The 24691-nt window shown below is 41.9% G+C and overlaps 3 protein-coding genes across 6 annotated transcripts; 2 read left to right on the forward strand and 1 right to left on the reverse strand.

Annotated features, from left to right (window-relative positions):
- Window positions 1-290: 290 nt before the first annotated feature.
- Window positions 291-3788, reverse strand: LOC109630728 (phospholipase A and acyltransferase 4-like). Its single transcript, XM_020089096.2, has 5 exons — window positions 3650-3788; window positions 2971-3024; window positions 2604-2712; window positions 2215-2483; window positions 291-1523 (listed from the first exon to the last, which is right to left on the reverse strand). Exons 2-5 carry the CDS (start codon window positions 2983-2985, stop codon window positions 1404-1406), a joined length of 513 nt encoding a protein of 170 aa, XP_019944655.2. The 5' UTR covers window positions 2986-3024; window positions 3650-3788; the 3' UTR covers window positions 291-1403.
- A 729-nt stretch (window positions 3789-4517) lies between these two features.
- Window positions 4518-9734, forward strand: ints5 (integrator complex subunit 5). The gene is made up of 4 exons (XM_069531153.1): window positions 4518-4763; window positions 5754-6006; window positions 6264-8240; window positions 8508-9734. The coding sequence occupies exons 1-4, from the start codon at window positions 4669-4671 to the stop codon at window positions 9225-9227; spliced, it is 3045 nt and encodes a 1014-aa protein (XP_069387254.1). The 5' UTR covers window positions 4518-4668; the 3' UTR covers window positions 9228-9734.
- A 1150-nt stretch (window positions 9735-10884) lies between these two features.
- On the forward strand, window positions 10885-24387 carry ganabb (glucosidase II alpha subunit b). 4 transcript variants are annotated; one of them, XM_020083336.2, is made up of 25 exons: window positions 11038-11153; window positions 12009-12110; window positions 12228-12336; window positions 13164-13291; window positions 13911-14090; window positions 14253-14318; window positions 15574-15631; window positions 15746-15827; window positions 15919-16015; window positions 16104-16284; window positions 16464-16617; window positions 16832-17067; window positions 17209-17335; window positions 17496-17575; window positions 17916-18056; window positions 18423-18519; window positions 18988-19089; window positions 19554-19797; window positions 20344-20408; window positions 20675-20751; window positions 20924-20998; window positions 21104-21217; window positions 21309-21418; window positions 21866-21966; window positions 22938-24387. In XM_020083336.2, exons 1-25 carry the CDS (start codon window positions 11134-11136, stop codon window positions 23045-23047), a joined length of 2856 nt encoding a protein of 951 aa, XP_019938895.1. In that variant the 5' UTR covers window positions 11038-11133; the 3' UTR covers window positions 23048-24387. The 4 variants fall into 4 exon arrangements, with proteins under 4 accessions (XP_019938934.1, XP_019938895.1, XP_019938924.1 ...); XM_020083365.2 differs by lacking the exon at window positions 11038-11153 and adding an exon at window positions 11166-11228; XM_020083353.2 differs by lacking the exon at window positions 11038-11153 and adding an exon at window positions 11171-11255.
- Window positions 24388-24691: the final 304 nt, after the last annotated feature.

Genomic DNA, 24691 nt, shown 5'->3' on the forward strand with positions numbered 1-24691 from the left:
AAACCAGTGATACCCAAACCTTTTGGCTTGGTTTCATTTAAATAATTATATGAAGCTAAAAGAGCTTTTTTTATCTGACATCATTTTTCATTTTTGAAGAACACACATTTGTGCAGCAGAACTTTGGGAAACACTTGACTGAACTACCAAACTGAGCTGCATATAAAGTAGTTACAACTACAGTACTTACACTGTGACCAGGTACAACAGTAAAATGCTGCTCATGCTCTGTTGCTTCAGTATTAATAGTAAAAAAAAGTCACAAAATAATAACACAGTCACATTTAAACTTTGATGATAACCCTTTATCAAAACTTTAACATGCATTGGATTATTCTTGTTTCATTGGTACTTTTACTAAATAGCACAAAATCAAAACAGAGTACATTATCTTAAGGCACTTTGCATCGCAAGGTCAAGCTTAAAAATACTGTAGAGAAATCCAACCGTTCCTAAAATGACTAACAATAGTAATATAGTAATGTCAGTAATAATAATGATAATTCTGGTGACAGGTTAAGGTAGTAGCTAAATAGTTATGGCAGACATGCAGTGAGCTGCATTTGTACTTTTACTAAATAGCACAAAATCAAAACAGAGTACATTATCTGAAAGCACTTTGCATAATAAGGTCAAGCTTACAAATACTGTAAAGACATCCAACCATTCCTAAAATGACAAACAATAGTAATATAGTAATGTCAGTAATAATAATAATAATTCTGGTGACAGGTTAAGGTAATAGCTAAGTAGCTGTGGCAGACCTGCAGTGAGAGACACCTGCAGAATGACAAAAAGGAAAAGCACAAACTACAGGAGAGAGAATACACAACAATAATGTCAACATAGATATTCAAACAAATTACTTTTGAATCTTTTTTTAATTAATCAACAGAAGGTGACAAAGTTAGCACAACGTGATGTGACATGACATTAAAATGCCCTTCCTGTGAGACGTGTTAACAATTTTATTATGCGTGAGTGTTATATATTCTTCTTCAGATACCATCAACCACATTAAGATATTAAATACCCACTACTACTCCTAAATGAGCACCTTTTAGAAACATCTTGTTTATAAGTTTGAATTTTAAAAAAACACAACCCTAATCTGTAGAAAAGATTCTCATTCTTACAAACCTCCCAAAACTATCTGTCATTTTCAATTTGTCTTATAAAAATATTTAGACATTTTTCATTGAGGCCCATTATTAAGTGGAAATTTGTAGAAATGTCTAAAAAATACCTTGCATTTAACCTTGTGTGAGGGACAAAAGGATGTAAAGTTAAGATAAGGTAGAAAAAGTAATCTGTGCTTTAGTTTGATTGTGATTAGGTCCAGACTTTGTTGGTGATGTGTTTATCAAGGCACTGATTCCGAGACAGGCGACTTGGGACCTCAATCACTCTGTGTTCCGGTCTGATGTTCTGTTGCCTCTCATCAAAGCCAGGAAGCCCAAAATCCCTCCAAAGACGGCTACTGTCCCGCCTGCAGCAAGGGCAATTCTTTTTGCTTGATTCACCTGCAGAGACAAACATGCATCTTCATTAAGAGGTGAGTTTTTCTTGACATGCTTAACCCTAAATAAAAATATCCAAACATTGAAAACTATTTATAAATGTCTACTTTTTGAGAAAAATGCTGCTTGTTAATATGCTGTAATTCTAAAAAGTTGCTTTCAGACATGCACTGAAAGCCTCCTTTCATTCTCCGAAGGATGTGTATGTGTGAATACAAATGTCTGACTGGGAGCCTCTGGACGTTCTGCGGAGTTTCCCCGGCCAGTCCTCAGGTAAAAAGTCTACAGAATGTCCAAAAGAGCCAATGTAAGAACACAGCAGGAGATGCTCTGCTGGATTTACCACAAATGAGTGGGTGTGTTGATGACATTTCTAACACACAACAGCATTTTTGGTGATAAGAGCTGTATTGATGTAAACAAAAATGTGACCTCTGCAGTGGAATTAATACGTTACGTCCCGGTTATGTCACAAGATTCCTGATGTGAATGTGTCTGAGCAGAGAACCTCCTGCTACGTTGTCCATGTGTGAAAGGCATACTCCAGAGAAAGTCCCTACCCAATTCTCTGGAGGTCATGTCTGAAAACGTCACTATTACTAACTCTCTTCAAACTCCTCTGAAGTCTAACCGCATCGGCTGTCCCCTGGTCCCATGAAGCATGCACATAAAAGACCAATGTGTCTTTACCTACCTGACGGGACTCGTGTTTGCCGTAGCGTAGGTTGTTGACAAAGTGCTCACAGTTCCTGCTGAAGACGGAGTACGGCACCACCTTGCCCACCCATTGCATGGCCTCATTCACAATGATAGAACCTGGACGGGGATGGTACTCATTGTCCAGGTCGTTGTTTACTCGCCAATCATCGTCTCCCACTACGTTCCACAGGAACTCTCTCTTCACCACGGCCCTGTCAGCTACGACGGACATCACACTGCTGGAGCCTGCTCCCGGGCCCTCACCTGTAAATAAAAAGGAATCCGTCACCAATTATTGATTTATTATCTGATAATGGTGATTTTTATTACAGACTGGGACTGATTTGGATTTGTGATTCCAGGAGGTTATGGGGCAGGACTCACAGGGTGGTGCCACGTGAACAACGTAGCCATCACCAGTGTACACAGCCCAGTGCTGGTACCTCCCACGGGAGATTTCAATCAAGTCCCCAGGCTGCAGTTTCTCAATATCCTTGGATTAAAAGACACAGAAATGTGTTTGACTTTGCAGAAACAGCAGCACATTTGATCTGACTGGACTTTCTGACATAATCGGGGCTAAACATAAATAAAACACAGTATACTAAATGTACTCAAACTATAAGACATTAGAAGCACTATGTCTAAAGTTATTCAATAATTGCTATAGCAAACAGAAAAACAGCAAACAAACTACTTGATGGACTGATCTTCTATATTCAGAGTTAAGATGAAGTAATAATTTCCAAACCAGAGTCGGAGCCATTTTGGTTGTAAATCTTGGGTCAGTTTGGACTCGAAACTCCTGCAGAAAGAAATTATTTTAATGGCAAGTTATCAGCATAATACAGGACGTACAATTTGTCAGGTCAGAAGCATACAAGTCTCTGAATAGATCGGTATTTCACTGTTATAGCTCATGTTTTTCCTCTTGAGGCTGGACTTTACAAGGGGCCATGACAGGGTCGTGGAGTCTGAAGCGAAACTGAAACGTGAAAGGGAGTGTTTTTTATCCCTTTCTTTTCTTTCCCTCCATCCTTTGTCGGTGATTTCACAGACGTGGAGAGGAACTCAGTGCAAACTAGTGCAGCCTGCAAAGTAATGTGCAGACAAAATCTGCACATTAATCCCACTGTTGAATTAGTGTGCTTAATACAAGAACACATTCATCAGTGAAATGACCTAAAATAATAATTATAACAATAAATGAGATTGGCTAAAGGCCTAATGTTATTTACACAAAGTACAGTGAGTATAAATGCGCAGGTATCATTTCAGATAGATGGAAAGTTTTAGAGAACAATCTGAACTGTGCGATCGAGCATGGGAGATGAGATTAGCTGCTCGCTGTCGAAGGTTTTATATAATGTCAGCGTAACTTCACGTTCAAACCCGCGGCGTCATGAAAACTACAGTTCTACGTCTCTCACCTCCAGTCGGTGTGTCCCGCTCCGGTCAACTTCACCGTCCACGTCAGACTCAGCAGCACCGACACGAGCACCGACACTGACCCCGGCGACTGAACATGATCAGCTGATTGTTGCTCTGCTAAACCAGACCTCCACAATAAAAGCTCCTCCCTCCACAACACCATCCCCATCATCTGATGCAACAGCCCGACAGTGAATATCTGACATTGTAATTTTGTATTTATTTTCATTCATAAAATTTTAAATAATAAAATCATATTCTTAATTTTTTGGGGGGCGTGACACCTTGTTTGTGTGTGATTAGTGCACTCTCTAACAGCCCGTGACCTTCACGTCAAATATCTTATTATTATAATCCTCATAATTATTGTAATAATTATTGTTGTTGTTGTTGTTATTATTATGTACACCCACCTCGCTAAAATAAAAGTTGCGGTCTGATGCAACAGTCCTACAGCCCGGGACCTTCATAATAAAAGCAGTTCAGTCATTCTCCTCCTCCTCCTCATCATTATAATTATTATTTTCATAATAATAACAATAAAAAACAATTATGATTATTATTATTACTGTCATCATTATTATTATTATTATTATTGTTGTCCTTACTATCATCATTTTAATAATTATTATTATTACAGGTACACATGGTTAAAACTAAGACAGTCTGAAGCAACAGTCCACATGTAATTAGATGAAACAAACTAGTAAAAACATCATTAGGATTATTCTACATTATATTTCTGCCAACAGATCCCTTTCACCTAAATCTTACACACTGTACAAACATAACCTCCTCGGTGGAGTCATTAAGTCACCGCCACTAGATGTCGCCAGTGACGCCACTCGCCTGTGTCCGGTATTTTCTACCGGCGACGAAGAAGTCTCATCTTCCGGCTTTGTTGTGCCCTCTCGCTGCGGTAGAGATCTGGTACTGGACAGAAAAACTAAGAAAAACAGCCTCAGTTGTTCCCGTCGAAGCCCCGTCAGCTCCGAGGAGGATTTAATGTGACGCTTGAATGTTAAAAGACCAAGCGATGTCTGTGGTGTTCGACGGGAGTCCGCTGAAAGCGATGCAGAGCTCCCACACTCTCAGCCCGCAGAGCGCCCTGAGGTGAGTGCTGCTGGAGGAGCTGACACTTCACACGTTCACTGTGCTGCTTCGTGTCTGAGACCAGCTGAGACTTTAACATCTGTAGAGACAGGATGGACAGTATTCTTCAGATTATACATTATGCACATGGTCTAATGAAGCTGTATTACCATCGTGAAATGTCAGAACCTAAAGCAACCAAAAACACAAAGACCACGTTTCTGAAAAAACATATATCACAAATGTGTACGTTTGTTAAAGTTTATTAACTGAACATGTTTTTTTAGGCTGCAGTGAAGTATCGTTTCCATTTATATAGTTCATTACTTCAGCTAGTTACTATAACTTTTCTGGTTAATAGAATTATCTTCGTAAATTGTCAGAAAACATTGACTGACAACTGTCACAACTTCACAGATCCCTCATAGTGATGTCAGTCAAATGTTTGCTTTGACAAACTCAACACCCAGAAACCACAATATTGATTTGATAAAGATATAAAATCGTTAAAAGCTGAGAAAACATCAAAGTATGATATTTGAAAAGCTGTGGACAGCATGTCTCATTGTAGCACAATAAATAACGTCATTGTTTATCAGCTGCCCATATGTTGAGATTATAAGATTATAATGATTTTTATTTCACTCAACTGGCTACTCATTTTATTGTTTTAGCCAATGTATTATTATTATAGCTAATGTTTTTCTATGTATATTAGAGCCACAGTGTTTGATTGACTAGGCAATAGAGAGAAAATGTATTCAGTAGATTGTCCTGATCGATTGTCTTACAACTTAAAAAATATAAAATAGATATATAACCACCTTTTTACAAGTCATAGATTAATCGATTAATTGACAAGATAATGAATAACAAAACATTGTTTGTTTTAGCCCTTAAATTTACTGGGTGTATTTCTGTATTTTTCGTTGTCAATGTTGTATAAATACATTACAGACAAACCCAACTCTGTTCATTCCTCTTCCCTCATCATTTCTGTGTTTCCTCTAGTGCCCAGGAACTCTCTCAGGAAATCAAGTCCTTTATCAGTGGCGTTGACACAGTTCAGGGCCGGAAACTCAGTGTCCGGGAACACGCCCGCTGTGCTGTACGGCTGCTGCGCTCGGTCCCGGCCTGTCGAGGGGCTGTACTGGAGCATCTGAGGGGTGTGTACGATGAACATGTTTCTGCCTTTCTGCACAACCTGGAGACCGGGGGGGAGGCGAGCTCTGGAGTCAGTTCCAATCTGGAGGACATCATACAGGTAGGAGATATATATATATATATATATTTTTTTTTTTAGGTTTTTAGGGGGGTCCTAGATACACTACGGTTGAAGGGTGTTTGAAGGGCTAGATGGCTGCTAAACCTTTATCAAATAGAGAAATGGGACGACCCTGCCCCTTCACGGCCACATGCAAAAACGAGATAAGGGGTGAACTGGGCTAGGCCAAAATCACTTACAATATGAAAAATGATTTTTTTCAGAACATGGTCTAAATCTTTTCTGTTTGTCTGTAGGAAGTCCATGGAGTGCTATTAGAGTTCATCCGGCTCAACCCCCGGGCCTGGGCCCCCCTGGTGTCTTCCTGGGCTGTGGACTTGTTGGGGCAGCTGAGCAGCAAGCACGCTGGCCGCAGAGTGGCCCCCCACTCCTCCAGCCTCAATGAGCTGCTCCAGCTCTGGATGTCTTGTGCTGCCACCCGGTCACTCATGGAGGCCTACTCACAGTGTTTGGCTGCCATGCTGGCGTGGTGCCCTGACGCCTGTGTGGATGCGTTGCTGGACACCTCGGTTCAGCACTCCCCGCATTTTGACTGGGTGGTGGCACACATTGGGTCCGCCTTCCCGGGTACTATCATCAGCCGAGTCCTGGCGTGTGGACTCAAGGATTTCTGCTCTCATGGTGCCAAAGACCAAGGTGTAATGGTGATGGGAGTAGAAAAAGGAAACAGAGTGCCTAAGATTGGCTCAGTGGTGGGAATCCTAGGTCACCTTGCAGCACATCACTCAGACAGCATCAGGAAGGAGCTGCTCAGGATGTTTCAGGAGAGCCTGAGTCCATCGAGCCCCCTTTCTCCCACTTCATCCTCCACTTCCTGGGAGAGTTCCCCTCAGCTCCGTCGAGCTGCAGTACCATTTCTGCTGCAGCTGGCTGCAATGTCCCCCAACCTCTTTGGTGCTGTGTCCGCAGAGCTGGTAGAGCTGTTACGCCCCCCTGTCCTGCTCCAGCTGCAGGCCTTGCTGCAGGGCCTCCCCAGAGAAGAACTGGATAACATGCTAGGTCTTGCTGTCCATCTCATTAGCCAGAGTCCGTCAGGAGGGGCCCGGGTCCTTCGATTTTTGGCAGACACAGCGACTCCAGCCTCTGTCATCATTTCTGGCCCAACACCCTCCCCTCATGAAGGAGTCAGAGAAGGTTGTGATCGCCTCCTCCAGATGCTGCTTCTGCATCTCCATAAACTGGTTTTCAACCGCTCAGATGGAGTGGAAGGAAAACACCATCACTCAGCTTCATCTCAACCTCAGAGGGTCATCCCTTTCTTAGAGGAGCTGCAGTCTCATGTAGGTGAGCTGTGTGCTGAGACGCTGCGACTGGAGAGAAAACGTCACCTCTGGCTGCACCAGCTTCTGTGTCTTCTTTCAGTCTGTGGGGGTCCCAGTGTGGCCACAGAGGCCCTCTGCCAACTATTCACACAGGCCCGTAACCCAGAGGAGCTGGCTCTGGCCTGGCAGCTTCACACCACGCTCTCCTCCTGCATGGCAGGACTCATTCCCGCTGCAGTGACTCGCTGTGTGGCCCAAATCCACACACACACCCTGGGGCCCTGGCAGCTGAGGCAGCTCCTGCTTAACCTGGCTGCAGCCATCCAGAGTCAGGATGAGGAGAGAAGAGGATCAGGGGGCGCTCAGTCCTCCATGGCTGTCCAGGTTGGCTCAGCGGTCTCAGTACACCTCCATGATTTCGGCCCGCTCCTTCTCCATGGTGACCCGGCTGTATCTCATGCCACAGTGCGCCTCATATCCTGTAGCCCCCTCCCTCGCACCTCCTCGCCAGCACACCTGCTCCTGCTGTCCCGTGCTGCTGTCACTCATTTCTTTCTGGCACTGCGGAGAAGAGGAGAAGGTGGTATGGTGGGAAGAGATGTCGGGCAGGCTGGTGAGGCGGTGAACTGTTCGGTCCTGCTCCTGTCCCGTTTAGCAGCGTACTCTCCACTCACTCTGAAGGCAGTGCTTCAGCAGCTCGTTGAGGGAGCACTACATAAAGGCAACGCTGAGCTGTTTGGAGGGCAGATCGCTGACATGTCTGGTGCCCCTTTGCCTGCCCCCTCTGTGTCCCCCGACGTCGGAGCCTCGCTGCTAGACATCAACTGTCGGTTTGGCACCACCGTCAACTTTTCTGGTAGCGTGTGGTCCGTATTTCATGCTGGAGTAATCGGCAAGGGGTTGAAGGTCCGCACTGACACACAGCTGCCTGACCCATCTAGGGTCATCCAGGTGAGTTTGACAATTGTGTTGCAGTTTAACAGAGTTAAAACTACATTTTGTAGCATTTCACAAGATTGAAATGCTCTTTTTGTAGAGAGGTGGTCCACTCTGTATATTTTAAACACTGCAAATATATTGATTTGTGTGACAATGATCAATAATACAATTTTAATTCATGCAATCACTTATTTGTATAAGAATTGTGCTTATGTGTATTTTGGGTTTCATGTGTTGCAACAGAAAAGACTGAAAATATGTCATTTCCTCTCTCTGTAGAATGTCCAGACTCTTCTGACTGTCGTAGTCCAGTGTTGCAGCTCCTATGGTCTCAACGGATCTATCAACGGTTCACGACCACCATCTGACCCTGATGAGCCGTCGCCCATCAACGCTGAGGCAGCCAAGGTTGTTGCAATCACACTGGTGGAAAACGTCTGTCCGGATGTGGCCAATGGGGAGCTGTCCTGGCCCCCAGAGGAGCATGCCCGCACCACGGTGGAGCGAGACATCCACATTCGACGCAGCTTTGAGGCCCACCCAGTGATTTTCCCTCTACTACAGGTGGTGGCAGCTGGACGCCCGGCTCTCTGCTACTGCTCAGCTGTGCTCAGAGGCCTCCTGGCCACTCTGCTAGCCCACTGGGAGGCGTCCCGCGAGATGTCATCCACAGACTCCCCATGGCACCTCCAAGCCTCCTGCCTCCTGGTGTCCTGCATGGGAGAAGGCCAGCTCCTGCCTCCTGTGCTGGCCAACGTCCACGAAGCCTTCCCCCACCTAACTCCCTTTGAGGTGCGGCTGCTCCTCCTGGCTGTGTGGGAGTATGTGAGAGGCAATGGACCCATGCCCCAGAAGTTTGTCTTCAGCTCAGAGAAGGGCCTGTTCTGCAGGGATTTCTCACGGGATGGCGATGTGGCGAGATACGTGGCGCCGATTCACAGCGTCCTGCATAAAAACATTGATAGATTAGGACACCTGTGCTGGCGGTTCCAGCTCTAAAGTGTAGTAGGGAGCAAACTGTGAAGAAAAATAATTGAAATACTGTGTTTGTTACATTGCTCCAAGAGTGGACTGCAAAGTTGCTACCACCGTACTTCAGTTTCATACAAGTAGAGTTCCGTGTGTGTGTGTGTGTGTGTGTGTGTGTGTGTGTGTGTGTGTGTGTGTGTGTGTGTGTGTGTGTGTGTGTGTGTGTGTGTGTGTGTGTTCCTTTTGTACCATATTTTTTTGACTTTTTTAACAAGTTATAATTGTGAGAAAGAGACAGGGACAAGCTAAATGACACACATGCTCTGTTTATTGTGTTAATACAGAATGTGCTCTACACAAAAAGCCTTCATTTTTCATTTTGGTTTTGAGAATACAATGTAATTCGGCAAAATTTTATAGATAGTTTTGTATGATTGCCCATGTCTATCAAGACGGCAACCATTGCTTGCATCTCTTGTTGTATGCGCAAAATGTTATTTCAACCACTTTTCAAAATAAATTCGTTCCTAAAACATGTCTTATAATAATAATAACTTTATTTGTATAGCACTTATCTAAACGGGGTTACAAAGTGCTTCACGCAAAAAAAAATCCATGGCAAAATGAACTAAGAATCCCTGTTGATGCTTAATGGGTAATTCATGATGATTCAGGTGTCAAAGTCCGTTATTACCGCAAAGCACTTATTCACACACTTATTTAGTTTAATTTCTCCCTGTAATCTCAGAAGCACTGCCCTTGTTTGTATTCAGGGGGTGAAAAATAACACAAATACAAGTATTACTCAATGTAATACAATTGATGTTACTGGTGACCGATTCTTCAAACGTAAAAATACATCAAATTCCATACTGTTCCTGTGGTTTCATCCAAGTGTCCATAAACCCTGACATTCAAATTTGACCCAAAACGGCGTTATGTTTATTTCTGTTGTATTATTACGTTTTAAGAATCAGTCACCTGTTACTTCAATTGTATTGGATTTGGCTGCAATGGTGTTTACCCCTGAAACTCCAAAAGTATTTTGTGGACTCAAACACCTCACCCACCCCTCCATCAGCATTGTGGTGAGTATATAATGAGTGAATTTTCATTTCTGGATGAACTATCCCTTTAAGACACATCTCTATGAAATAGCTTTTATCATGTGATGTCTATTGCTTTTATTATCTGTATCTTTATTATTAGAATTTTGATTCAGATTGTTTCATATTGTTTGTTATAAAGCACTTTGTTACTTGTATTAAAAAGTGCTATAGAAATAAAGTTATTATCATTATTAGTTAGGACTAAAGAACATTTGGGGGAGATAAGAGATTGATTTTTTAAATAATTTTCAGGCCATAATGCAAATGTTTTGATGGTTCCAGATTCGCAAATGGGACAATTTTCAGATCCACTTGGTCTCAAATCCAACGAAGCGAGACGTTTAATGACATCACAGTGCACTCAAGGGCACTAATTGATGTTGTAAATAAATATTAGTTGTAGCTGGACAATATTATTCAATTTCAAACATTTCATTTCTGAACACTGGCTGCTGAAGGATCGTGGTTTGTGTGACGTGGTCACTGAAGTGCATTGAAAGTGTTTTCTGCACTTGAACGTTGCATTGCAGAGAGGTGGTCCACTCTGTTGACTGTGTGCACTTCACTGACTGGAGGGCGGAGATGACGTGTCATCCATTCATACGAAGTTCACACATATCCTCTATCAACAGATTTAAAGATAACACCGAGATTACAATTTTAAAATACTGTAAAAAAATCTCATAAAGTTCGAAGAATTGTATCATCGGTTTATTTGATAGAGCTTTAATAGCATAAAATATCAGGATCCGTGGTGACGACTCGACTTTTTAACGATCTTTGATACAGACTGAAAGGGGCGGAGTCAAGCGCGAGGCATAATCAAGATGGCCTCCTTCACTGAGAGGTAAGACAAAGCAGTTCCGCTCTTTCATCGAGCATTTATCGCTTGTGTGATCGGTTATCAGCTCAGGGGAAGCCGGTGATTGTTGCTCCGGGTTCACACTCGGTAAATGTGTCAGCTAACGGAACATTTCGGGGTTTAACGGCCGCTGGGGCGAAAGAGCATGGAGGAAAAGTCTAGATCCCTTTCAATTGAATTAGCGGCTTGACAGACAGACAGCTAGCATGACATCCTGAAGCATTCAGAGGGCGAAATAACCAGAACCCCTCAGACACTGGGATCAATGTGGCTGTAAAACTCTGACACGACACTGCTGCTTCATGCATGATGTATACTTCTGTTCTGTTGTAATGCTTTTAATATAACGATTTAATGCGAGCTAGCTTACATTAGCCGACACGTTAGCTAATGCTGTCTCCTGGCATCATTACCACCACATCACGTCGCCCCGCTTTGACAGGGGAGCGGGGGGCTGGAAAGAATAAGCAGGTTTATTGTCTACCGTGAGAATCTCTGGATCCTGGTGTAAATGTTAGTAAATGCGCAGTTCAGCTGCAGCAGGTCGACGAAACGGGAAATGTTCAGTTTGCAGCCTCTGACATTTTCTGGCGCTGTCTCTCAGTTGAAGACATTTCACCTTTAAAAAGATCAAAGTCCGTGTGTGTGTGTGTGTGTGTGTGTGTGTGTGTGTGTGTGTGTGTGTGTGTGTGTGTGTGTGTGTGTGTAACCCCTGAATATATGTTGTAGTTGGACTCGGCCATTGCTCAACCAAATGTAAATCATTGAATTGCAGAGGGGACTTGGTTGCAGCCAAATCATCTTTTAATTTGAGCTTGTCTCCCTCATGTTATTTTGCAGGATGGCGTGTGTCTTGGTGCTGTGGCTGGCTGTGTACCTCAGTGGGACGTGGGCTGTGGACAAGGGCAACTTCAAGACCTGTGATCAGAGTGCCTTCTGCAAGTGAGTGCAAGATGGGGGAAACAATAGAACGTTGTGATCACTGTGGTTTTCTGAGTAAGATTTTAAAAAAACAAAAAAAACAACTGCTGACTTTGCTCGGTCCTGAATGTTTAACAGGCGTCAGCGAGCAATGAAGCCTGGTGAGTCTCCCTATCGAGCCCTGCTGGAGACCATGGAGCTGACTAACACCAGGCTCACTCTGCAGCTCATCAATGACAACAACAAGGTAAGTCTCACTCTAAAAGGCAGATGACATTGAATGGGTGTTGGTTTCCTGTAAGATCAGGCACTGACTATGTAACATGTCTTGTGAGGTCAAGAAAGGAAACTGTGGAGAACAATGCACATTGCAGCAGAAACAGTTTCCTTTCTTGGCATCATAGATCTTAATTCAATTTTTGCTGATTTGTCACATGGGGAACCAACAGAACCAAAAATTCTATTTCTGGGATCCTAATAAAGAGAGATATGGAGTTTGTCATTTCTAGGGGGGCTCAAAAAAATGTTTCATATCAATTTAAAGCTCTTTTCCAGCTCTATATTTATCTTAGCAGTATATTATCCACAATTAAAAAGTTGAGTTATTATAACAGTTAAATTTGAATTGCAAATCACCTATATTTTACAATTGAAAAGTTTTTTAATGTCATGAAGACCTCCAGTACATTTGGGTTTGAGTCATTGCTGAGATATCATTACTTATCTGGAGTGGCATAACATTACTAACTCTTTAAAAAGTGTTAACAATTGGTGATTGGTGCAGGCACATGCAGAATACAAATGCACTACTCTGTTGATGGCTCCGAGGCCACTGAGTATTGTGCTCAAAGAAATACGACATACATAGAATCATATTTTTAAGCTAAACGTTGATACAGTTTTTTGCAAAACTACACTTCCATTATGTTTTCAATGTTGAGGTGATAATGAACCTGGGAAGCCATTTGCCAACCTCTGCTTTAGTGTTGATAAGATAATAATGAAATTCTCTGTGCCCCCCTTTGCCCCTCTTCACAATCCTCACTTCTCCCCCACTCTGTGTTTGGCTCTCAGGTGCGCCTGTTGCTCGAGCTCTACCGTCTCCAGGGAAACATAACGAGGGTGAAGATAAATGAGCTGAAGCCACTGAAGCCTCGCTACGAGGTCCCAGACGTGCTCATCAGGGAGCCGCCTACGGAGCCGTAAGTCTCCAATTGGAGTCGGTGACTGTGTGGTGTGGGTGGGTGGTGGTTTTGATATTGGAGGTCTGAAGGCAAAATTAACAGTCTGTAGTGGTTTCTGTCATTTTCAGTTTTATTCATGTGGCTACAACCCACAATCTTCTCCTGCTGCCTCCTGAATATAGATGTTATTCCGTTAAGTTGCCTCATTGGCATAAATGGCTGCTGTGAAAAAGGCCAATTAAGCCAGTAAAAGAAAGTGACTGAAGGCCATTTTACATGACTACAAATAGTGGAAGGAAACACATGTTTTTCTCTACCTATGCTGCATAAATTGAGTGTAAAGGTTGCAGGAATGTGGGAACTGAAACTCTGAATATAAATACTTATAATGAAGGAGGCCATTTGAAAAAGCGCTCACCATTTCTTTCTTTCTATCTCATTTCAATGTCCAACCTGAACGTTGAGTTTGATTTCAGTTAGGTTTAATAACAGCAGTCAAATGTTTGGTAAAGTTAAAGGACGACTGATAAAGACAGTTAAATGTTTTCCCTTTGGTATTTGTTCTCACTGTTGTTAAAATCAAAACTGAATCCTCTCTTGACGCTAACTTCTTCCCTCCGTCCTCTCTCCACCTCAGCCTGTCTCTCTTGTCTCAGGACGAGAATGGGGTGGTGCTGTCCCTGGGTGCGGAGTCTCAGAGGGTCATCGTTAGCGCCCAGCCCTTTCGACTGGACATCATGGAGGGACGTGAAGTGTTGATGTCGCTGAACTCACGCGGCCTGCTGGCCTTCGAGCACCTGAGGATGCGCAAGGACACGTGAGAAACCACGCATGCACACACGCTTACAAATACCAGCCCTCTCGTTTTAATCCACGTTCTCACTCAGTGGATAATTTCTATTTTTGTTCCCATTAAATGGTTTATTTTTGAGTATTGTCTCTGACTCGTTGTTCTGTCCTCTTCTCCCTATCATCCTAGTTTCTCCTATAAAGTAACTAGCACAGTGGCTAGCGTGTGGGATAATATCAAGAGGGTATTCACTAGGTAAAGATCCTTAAAGATTTGTAAGTGTGTATTCTGTTCGTTGTGCCAATGCTGCCAGTAGTGACATAAAATTTAGGGACTCCCATCACACCAAGTTCTGTATTTACCCTCCAATGAGTGTGAGTGCAAGTGAAAGAGAGGGTTGTGGTTGAGTGTGTGCTTGTCAGTGTTTGATTTGATCCAGGATTTAGTTGATTAGTCCGGCCCTGAGTTTTGTTGTCCTTGTTTTGTTTTTTTCTCATAGATCAATTAAATGATGACAGAAACAAATCATATTGATTTCATACATTTTTTTGATTTTACTTTGTATTTCATGAAACATAAAAATCATCCTGATCTTCAGAAAACACGTTCATGTGAAGATTAAGCTGCAGCGTGTGCTTTAGGTTTAGCTTTGACTTAACTGTGTCAGATTAACTAAATCTCACACGCACCTTCAGTGTCACTTCAGCAGCTCGTCTGATAATCTGATCTAACACTGCACCTGCATAACTCAGTCTTATGTTGAAACTATGAGTTACGCTTGCACAGTTAACAGAGAGAGCTAACCGCAATAGCTGAAAAATAATGCTAGTGCTGAGTGTTTCTATAGTCTTTGTCCCACCAGAAAGGTTTCACTTTATTTTCAGGCATCGCTGTTGACTTCCCAGACCCACCAGCAGCATCTCTCCTTTTGGTTGTTTTTTATTTTTGCCTTTTTATTAGGTGGCAAACCTCTTTAAATTGGGGACATTTGACCTTTTAGAGAACAAGACTTCCTTTGAGCTGTAACAATCTTAAACCTTTGACACCATTGCCTCATGCATGTGTGCTGCCACAACTGTGTGTGACTACCAAAAATATTCACAGTTCAAGGCTTGTCTTTGGTGCTACACCATGGCCTGGAGTGCAGCTTGTTATGTTTGATTCCCAGAATATCAGTTGTTTTTTTGTAAGTAGTCCTAGGTGTTACAAGCCACAGCCTCTAGAGCTCCTCTCCCATGAGGCTAAGCTTAAAATAGCCAAAAGACAGGGAGTTGCTCAGTCTCCTTTGCCATTCAAGGCCTTGTAGTGAACTTGATAGTTTTTAGTGTTGAGTCAGAGGGCAGACACCAACCGCCCTCTTTATGTACTTTTCCTTTTATCATAGTTTGATCATACTCCCATAAGTTGCCACTTTAGGAAGATATTGTGATTATTATAACTTTTGTCAGAGGGACTCATCTGTCTTTTTCCCCTCGTCACCTCTCCCTTCATTCTCTGTGCCACGGAGCAGTCAGGCAGAGCCGGAGGCTGAGAAGAAAGAAGAGGCAGATCCGGCTAACCAGGCCGAGGTACTTTACAATTTATTTTCCTCTACCACTCTTATTTAGCAGACACAGTTTCTTCCCTGTATCTCCTCCTTAATCTCCTTGTGTAAGCAACTGTTCTCCCTGCTTGTTTTCCAGACGGCAAAGGAAGAAGAAGAAAAGGTAGAAGATGGGATGTGGGAGGAAACATTTAAGTCGCACTCGGATGGCAAACCTAATGGTAAGTCATAATAATATCTATGTGTTTTGGACCAACTGACTTTTTACTTTGCCTTTGAATTAACATATAATTGGTTTTCCTTATCCTACAGGTCCATCTGCTGTTAGTTTAGACTTCTCATTGCCGGGGGTGGAGCACGTCTATGGCATCCCTGAACACGCGGACACCCTCAGGCTCAAAACAACCGAGTGAGTGACAACAAGATGGAGTTTTCTTCCATATAACTTTTTACATGTAAAGTGAACTGCACTGACCATGTGTGTTTGTGTGTTCTAGTAATGGAGATCCATATCGGCTCTACAACCTGGATGTGTTCCAGTATGAGCTGTATAATCCTATGGCCCTGTACGGTGCCGTCCCTGTTATGTTAGCTCACAATGCCCAGCGGACCACAGGCATCTTCTGGCTCAATGCTGCTGAAACCTGGGTGGACATCAGCTCCAACACAGCTGGAAAGGTATGTCTTTTCCACTGCGGAAACCCTCTCATACAGCCATGGACCATTTTTTAGTAACAAAGGAACTTTAACTTTTATTGCTGGAACTTAACGTTGTTCCTGGGTCAGTTTGTTTATACAGTTCATGGCAATTGTCTGTCATGTTCTTTTTTTCATTCACCTGCTTTGTCTCTCCTCAGACTGTGTTTGGGAAAATGCTGGATTATGTTCAGGGCTCCAGTGAGACACCACAGACTGATGTGCGTTGGATTTCTGAAAGTGGCATCATTGACGTCTTCATTATGCTCGGACCAACACCCAATGATGTTTTCTCTCAGTATGCCTCCCTGACAGGTAGGAAGAAGAATAATAATAATCTTTTTTTTTTTTTTTACTTTTCTCTTAAAACTCAGTTTAAGACTCTCGATGCAAAAAAAACCGAGTTATTTAATATAAAGTAATGTTTTACTACCTGAAACCAGTATTGTAAAGTTGTTGTCCAATGGAATATCATATTTTGACTATAGTCCTCAGTCTCTCTTACCTCCCCCTCCTTGTGACCCTTCAGGAACCCAGTCCTTCCCTCCCTTGACTTCCCTGGGCTACCACCAGTGCCGCTGGAACTACAATGACCAGGAAGATGTGCAGGCGGTAGATGCAGGCTTTGACGAGCACGACATCCCCTATGACTTCATCTGGCTTGATATTGAGCACACAGATGGGAAGCGCTACTTCACCTGGGATCCACACAAGTTTGCGACTCCAAAGGAAATGCTGCAGGGCATCATGGATAAGAAACGCAAGGTACAGAAGATGAGTAATCCAGCATCACTTTACTAGCAGTCGATTGTTGGCCTCCACAGCTTCGTGGACTTTCTTCCAAGATGTTGACACTGTCAAGACCTTCTGCTCCATCTCCCTTTTATAATGATTTCTTTTTACTAGATGGTGGCCATTGTGGACCCTCATATCAAAGTAGACAGCAACTACAAGATCCATAATGAAATACGTTCTCGGGGTTTCTATATCAAGAATAAAGATGGTGGCGACTATGAGGGCTGGTGCTGGCCTGGTAAGAGACTGACTGCGCTGCATCAAATACCTGAAAAATCCATAGAAAAGGATTTTGTAAATATATATTAAGCAGTCTGTTTTCACTGAGAAACATATTCCTTACATCTATCATCCCTCTGTTCCTCCTCTCTCTTCCTTGGACGGATGATGTCCTTTAGGTAGCGCCGGTTATCCAGATTTCACCCGTGAAGACATGAGGGCCTGGTGGGCCAGCATGTTTGCCTACGATCAGTATGAGGTGAGTCTCGAGACCAGTTCTGACATGATTAGCATATTGGCTGGTGCTCAATTTCGTGGCTTTGTTTAAAAAAAGACAATGATTCAGAAAGACGAGCATGATACCCCATCAAGTGTCATTTCTTCTGCATCACCCAGTGGCGTTAGTATATTTTTTATAGCCCCAGTTTTCTGCTTTTGCCCACTGACTGAATGTTTTGTGACCTGAAAGATTTTTTTTCACTATTTTCAATTTCTGTGGCCCAGATTTACCAAATGTGGTTATGTATTTAAAATGAGACTTTATAATATGCTTAGTCTGACCTTGAGACATCCACAATCCACATCTCTGTCCCCTATAGGGTTCCATGGAGAACCTGTACACATGGAATGACATGAATGAGCCGTCAGTCTTCAACGGGCCAGAGGTCACCATGCACAAGGATGCGATGCACGGAGACTGGGAGCACCGGGACGTGCACAACATCTATGGCTTCTATGTGGTGAGTGCACGCATTTCGTCTCTGGCTTTGTGTAAAACTGAACTCCTCTGTTAAATATTTAGATGAATTCTGGCCAATTTAGACTTGACATTTCATGAGTCAGTCTGGGTATTAATGCATGAATCTAACTTTTCCTGTACATCACTGCAGTTGATTTCTGAGCGAAAATGATTGTTATCAGGAATTTTAGTCACAGTGTTGAACACAAATCATTGTATGAGCAAAACCGTGCCATACTGTATATTGATCATAAACAGCTTTCACAGAGACTAATAATATGCTCTCAAAATCAGATGATGTTGGTTAAAAATACCTCTGAAAATTACCCACTTCACTCCTCTGATTATTGTGATTATTAACCTGCAGCAAATGGCCACAGCGGAGGGTCTGATCCAGAGGTCGGGAGGAGTTGAGCGACCGTTTGTCCTGACCAGAGCTTTCTTTGCTGGGTCACAGCGCTATGGTGAGTCCTTTGCTGACTTTTTTTTCTTCAATCTACACACGACCTCATGTTACTTTAATCTTGGGGAACACATCGATGTATCAGCTCATGTTTAATGATTCACTTTTGCTGTTCATAGAAGTGTCTTAGGATACGTTTGGTGTTTGCCAAAATAAACTGAACTTTGAGATTTGTCCAGATTCAGCGGTGAAAGTGCTTAAAGGGATAGTTCCACCGACAAATGAAAATAAATCGAATTTGAATGGTCCTGCAAAATGATACTGGGCTCGAAGTTAGATGTGCATTCTACAAAATAATTATTGTCCATAGTGACCTGCAGTGTTAATCTATCTTGTCAAACTTGCAGATATAATCACAGTAACAAATTTAGGCCAGGGGCCGTTTGTTTAGTTTTTTAATACAGTGAGTTCATTATTTACTAGTACATTTATCAGACTAAATTCAAACTCACTCTTTTTGTGTCTGCAGGTGCTGTCTGGACAGGAGATAATGCTGCTGAGTGGGACCATCTCAAGATCTCTATCCCCATGTGTCTGAGTCTGGGCCTGGTTGGAATCTCTTTCTGTGGTGGTGAGTATTATCACACTTTGTTTGCTGCTACACTGGAAGGTGGGGTAGAGTCATGCCTCCACACATGGGGCACCTGCTAGTTTAACCCTTTTGTTAGTGTTAAGTAAGCAAATAGTTAAAAACATATTTAGACAACATTGCAGTTGGATATTTATGATTAGATTTAACAATCTTTAAATTTACATATAAAGAGGATCTACTAATGATAATGTGAATGAGGCAACTTTGACATTTGATTTTGGCACAGGTCTCCCCATAGGTTGTTTGTTGTAATGGAAACATTGACTGATTAAGGTAAAGGAGGTGTTTTATATAGTTGTAGTTATCTTTAATAGCTATGCCAGATCGTGTTGTATTTTAATCCAATTGGTTGTTGTAATTATGAAATTCATTCCTTTCAGTTCCAGTTTCAAAATCTGAAAACAGAAGAGAGCCTATGTTCACTTACCCTCTCTGTCTCATAGCTGACGTTGGTGGCTTCTTCAAGTCACCGAGCACCGAGCTGCTGGTGCGTTGGTACCAGACGGGGGCGTATCAGCCATTCTTCAGGGCCCACGCCCACCTGGACACTCCTCGTCGTGAGCCCTGGCTGTTTGGTCCAGAAAACACAGCACTAATTCGGGATGCAGTGCGCCAGCGCTACACCCTCCTGCCCTACTGGTACCTGCAATTCTACCACGCACACCACACTGGACAACCTGTCATGAGGTGAGGACAGGGAAGACTGAGTGTTTGTCTCTTTTATGTTAATTTAACTTTTTGTTGAATTTCATCAGAACCAGATTTCAGTACATGGTTTTGCTCTGGCTTTTTCATGTGGCCTAACATGACCACTCAATAAAAATTACTAATCTAAAAGCAAATATTTTACTTTTTTATGAAAAACGAATCCTGTACAAACATAATTTGGAATTTAAAAACACTGTGGGAGCTCATGCTTGTCCCTTGTACATAAGTTTGAGATCCTAAAGAGAGTGTATTAATGGTGCTATTCCACATAAAAAATTCCACATTGAAAATAAATTACCCAGAACATTATTTGTCTGCTAATCTGAAATCTAGCTCATCTTATAAAGAGGAATCTTTATCTTAATATTCTAGTACATAATCAATTTACTGCAAATTTAAGTAATTTACATTGTTTAACGTCTGTAACTGAAGTGTTTGACAATGTCACTCTCATCCACAGAAAATTATAAATGTATTGATCTTACTCTCTACTACCCACTGCTCACATGTGCATCTCTGTTGCAGACCACTGTGGGTGGAGTATCCTCAGGATCCCGCTACCTTCGCTCTGGATGATGAGTTCCTGATCGGTGAGACACAAACCACCTAAACTCAAATGTTTTCCTTGAAAAAGTTTCCTCAAGTTTGCCAGAAATCAAACTGACCTGCAACTCGTTGCACAAAAATAACTGTAGTGATGTTATTGTTTTTGCCATTTGTGATGAATGTGAATCGGGCCTGTTTGCAGAGGTACAAGAGGACAAACCAGAATTAAAGTGTGAAGTCAATGATCAACAAGGTAGATGCTTTTCAGAATGTTGAGTGTTTCCACTGAAGGTGTTAAACTCTTCTTCAGGGAGAGACTTGTTAGTGCACCCAGTTACTGAGGAGGGAGCCAGGGGAGTCACTGCCTACCTGCCTGGTAAAGACGAGGTAAGAGGAGGAAACACAGTGTAAACATCTTAAATTTACTGTATCATTCAGGTTTTTTATTCAGACTGAACCTCACTGTTAAATCTAAATGGTTCATGTCAGTGATATATCTGTAGATTGATATGTGGTCAACTGTGGTCAAATCTCATCTTAACCTGTTTTTATTTCTCAGGTCTGGTTTGATGTCAACACCTTCCAGAAGCACAACGGGGCCCAGAACCTTTACATTCCTGTCACCATGAGTTCTGTAAGATGCACACAAAGATGTACATTTGCTGTTGGTGATAATTTACATCACTTTCTACAAATTTCTACATTTCATATTCTTGACGAGTTCTCTGTTTTTTTCCAGATCCCTGTTTTCCAGCGTGGTGGCTCCATTATTGCCAGGAAGCTTCGAGTTCGCAGGTCCTCTTCCTGCATGGAGCACGATCCGTACACTCTATATGTGGCTCTTAACCCCCAGGTATCTCAAACACTCACAGTCATTTGCTGTTATTGTGACACGCCAAGTGGCAAATTATCATCCTTGATGTTTTGACCTTTTTGTGTGACAGAGAACTGCAGAGGGTGAGCTCTACATAGACGACGGCCACACATTCAACTATGAGAAGAAGGAGTTCATCCACAGGAGGCTCTCCTTCGTCAAAAACATTCTCTCTTCTGTGTGAGTAATGAGTACTCTCGTGTTTCTTTTTAGCTGAAAACTGCTTGCCTTCTCCCACAAACACAAAATGATAAGAGATAAAAACACAATAGGACAACCAGAGACTTTAAAGTGCTTTTTTCTGTGATGAAAGCAGAGAAGAGTGACAACTGGATTGGCAGACACTAGGCACATACCTCCACCAAGGCCCAACAGTCCTTTTAAGTCCACAACAAATCCATCATGATCATTTGGACTTTGTTCGAAAACATAACCTCTTTGGTGGAGGTCGTGTGTGTGTGTGTGTGTGTGTGTGTGTGTGTGTGTGTGTGTGTGTGTGTGTGTGTGTGTGTGTGTGTGTGTGTGTGTGTGTGTGTGTGTGTGTGTGTGTGTAATTTGCATTATAGGTGTCATTTTTGGAATTCTTGTATTGTAATTCAACTTAAAGCCATTTCTCTTGTTCTGTAGTGATCTGGCTCCAGATGCCCAGTTTACTACCCTCTCCTGGATTGAACGTGTTATCATACTGGGAGCCAGTAAGCCCAGCAAGGTTACCCTGAACACTGCTGGTGAGTGCTACACGCTGCATTTCTCACATGTTGGGTCTCAGAGGTTCATTCATAGGTTAGTCTGTAAACAAGCAAAAGGAATTTGTTGTTATGCCTATAGTTATCTCACAAGAACAATTTCAAGTTGTTTTTATACCATTTTGTTTTTTAAAAAAAGTCCAAAACACATTTGCACAAACATTAATGTAAAGTTTTACTAAAAATAATTTTTAGAAGTAATGGGACTGAATCTACCTCTCTGATTGTTTGATGTAGTTTCATGTGTGGAAATATTGCAATGTTGAAACAACCAAGTTATTATAAACTGGAGTCTAGTCATGTTGGTTAGACAGATGAAAATCTGATGATATAAACAGTGTCTTGGCGTCTACAGAGTTTTACATCACGACACGCGACAATATTCACATACCAGAATTATAATACTGAATGACAACCTAACTTTTCATGTGTCAAAACAGATGATATATCTATATATTTTATAATTTGCTGCAAAGATGTTCTGTTTCCTGAAAGTGGCTGTTTTCTGACTCAAACGATAAAATTGCAGCCTTAACGCTCATTTCAGCAGGATTTTCGACATGGAAAAAAAAAAACTGCAAGTTTCAAACAATGAAACCGTGGCTGCTCACATTCTTCCCTGCATCTTTAAAAATGTCGTTGTTGTTAAGCAATACATCCACTAGAGGGGAGCGCAGAGTTGAGTTTCGGACAACAAACAGGTGATGGTGGAGGAGGATGTGGTAATGTTCCTCTAAAGAAGAAGTGCTCAAATACAGATGAAATGAGCGCAGTGTACGGACAGAAGGCTCTGCTCGTTTCTGTTGTTGAGCTTAAATTAGCCTTTAGAATTACAAAGACTTTGTGCTTTTTAAAAATTATCAGTTGACGGTGTGAGATTTTGTCTTTTGTGACGAGACTTTCTCCCTCAGTCTCTTTGCTGTCTTTAATAGTGTCTCTGTTTCCTTTTGCAGATGGTCATGAGAGCCAGATTGAGTTCGAGTTTGATGCTTCCATGTCTGTGCTGACGCTCCGCAAGCCTGGTATGAACTTGGGGGCAGACTGGACCCTGGCGCTTCAGTAACCATGGAGACGGGCGAGGAGGAGAAAATTAATGAAGTGGATTTAACAAAAGGAGAGAGGAGGGAGGGCACTAACACCCAAGACTAACTAAACCAAAACAACAGGATAACAATCATTGAAAATAAAGGACACTCACAACACAATGATTATACAGTTTTGATTTTCTCCAAACGCACACAAGCCCATGTAGAGCTGTTAGTCATACTGAGCCACATTATGTCTCTGCCACGTCCCTCTGTTCAGTCGCACTGTAATGACTTACAGAAAGGCTTATTACTAGATAGTAAATTGTTTGTGAGATTTTTCAGAAAGATGACACTGAGCAACTCGCTTCACATCATTGTAACAAATCTTTGGGCTTAAGAAAGAAAACAATCATACACTTTTTGTTTTGTTGTCTTCTTTGTTTCCCATTTCTCTGCCTCAGAAAAAAAATCATGTTGGAATTGTTTGCCTTTCAAAATGAAGGTTCACATTCAAAGCACATGCTCCATCTGCTGGTGATCCCCTCTATCTGCTTCTGACTTGATTACTGCTCAACCATTCATTCCATTCCTCTATTTTTAAACCAAGCACTTGAATCAAGGCCATGAGGGCTTGACCTTCTTTACCCATACCATATCCCAGCCAGTTCCTCTTTCCTGTTTAGCCTCTACCTGATTTCTTGAGTGATACATCTGTGTGCATGGAAGTGACTCATAATAATGGCTTCACGATAGAAGTGGTCATGTTGATCAGCTGCTGCAGAGATTTTCAGCCGCTCTTTTGAAAAAACTCGACCGTGTGAATCACTTCAGGGGACTGAACCACTGACGGTGTGGATCATCCTGTTGATGTGCTTTCTTTGTTTTATTGATTTCCTTTTTTTTCAGGATTGTTTACTAGATTATTTTTAATGCACTTGACCAAGAGAGAGAACGTAAAAGTTGTTTAGATTTTCATGTGTTACTTGATGTTGGGACTGTCCAGTATTTCTAGTTCGTCATTTGCATCTTAATGAGCAGGTCACATTTAATTCTTGAAAGGTATTTAACTGACTATTATCAATTTAAAGCCTTCTGATTTAACTGAAAACCAATCCTAAATGCACACTGAGTCAATGTTCAAATTATTCTTTTGAGACTCTGGTTTCTGTCCCATCTTGTCAAGTCATTTGTGCTTTTTTCAGGGGTTTTGTTGTCCTGAGTTTCTTATAAAGTTACATGTTGCTTCAGTTTTGTTGCTGATGGCTCAAACTGGTGGAAATGAACGTGAAGAAACAGATTTCAGTTGTCAATCAAAGTTGTCAGATGTACTTTAAAAGAAGAGACCAAGTGAAAATAAAGTTGACCAAATGTGAAAGAAGTCTCCGGTTTTAACTGAATTAACTTCTGTCATTTACCCACTTTATTTACCTGCTCATAGTTTATAGTCATTTTACTTCTTCCAAAACATCAGGACATTTTATCGTAAGTAATTTTAATTCATGGTAGATGTCGACTGACATTAACCTAAACGTATTTGTTGTTTAATGTTATGGATGGTAAAGATGAGGAAAATTTGAACTAATGAATAATTATACATCATTTTTTCAATTACATTTTCTGTGATCTGAATAAACAAAGTAACTGAAGTACTACAAGTAAAAGTACAAACTTTGAATAAT

Source organism: Paralichthys olivaceus, chromosome 9 (assembly GCF_024713975.1).
Source record: "Paralichthys olivaceus isolate ysfri-2021 chromosome 9, ASM2471397v2, whole genome shotgun sequence".
NCBI classification, from domain to species: domain Eukaryota; kingdom Metazoa; phylum Chordata; class Actinopteri; order Pleuronectiformes; family Paralichthyidae; genus Paralichthys; species Paralichthys olivaceus.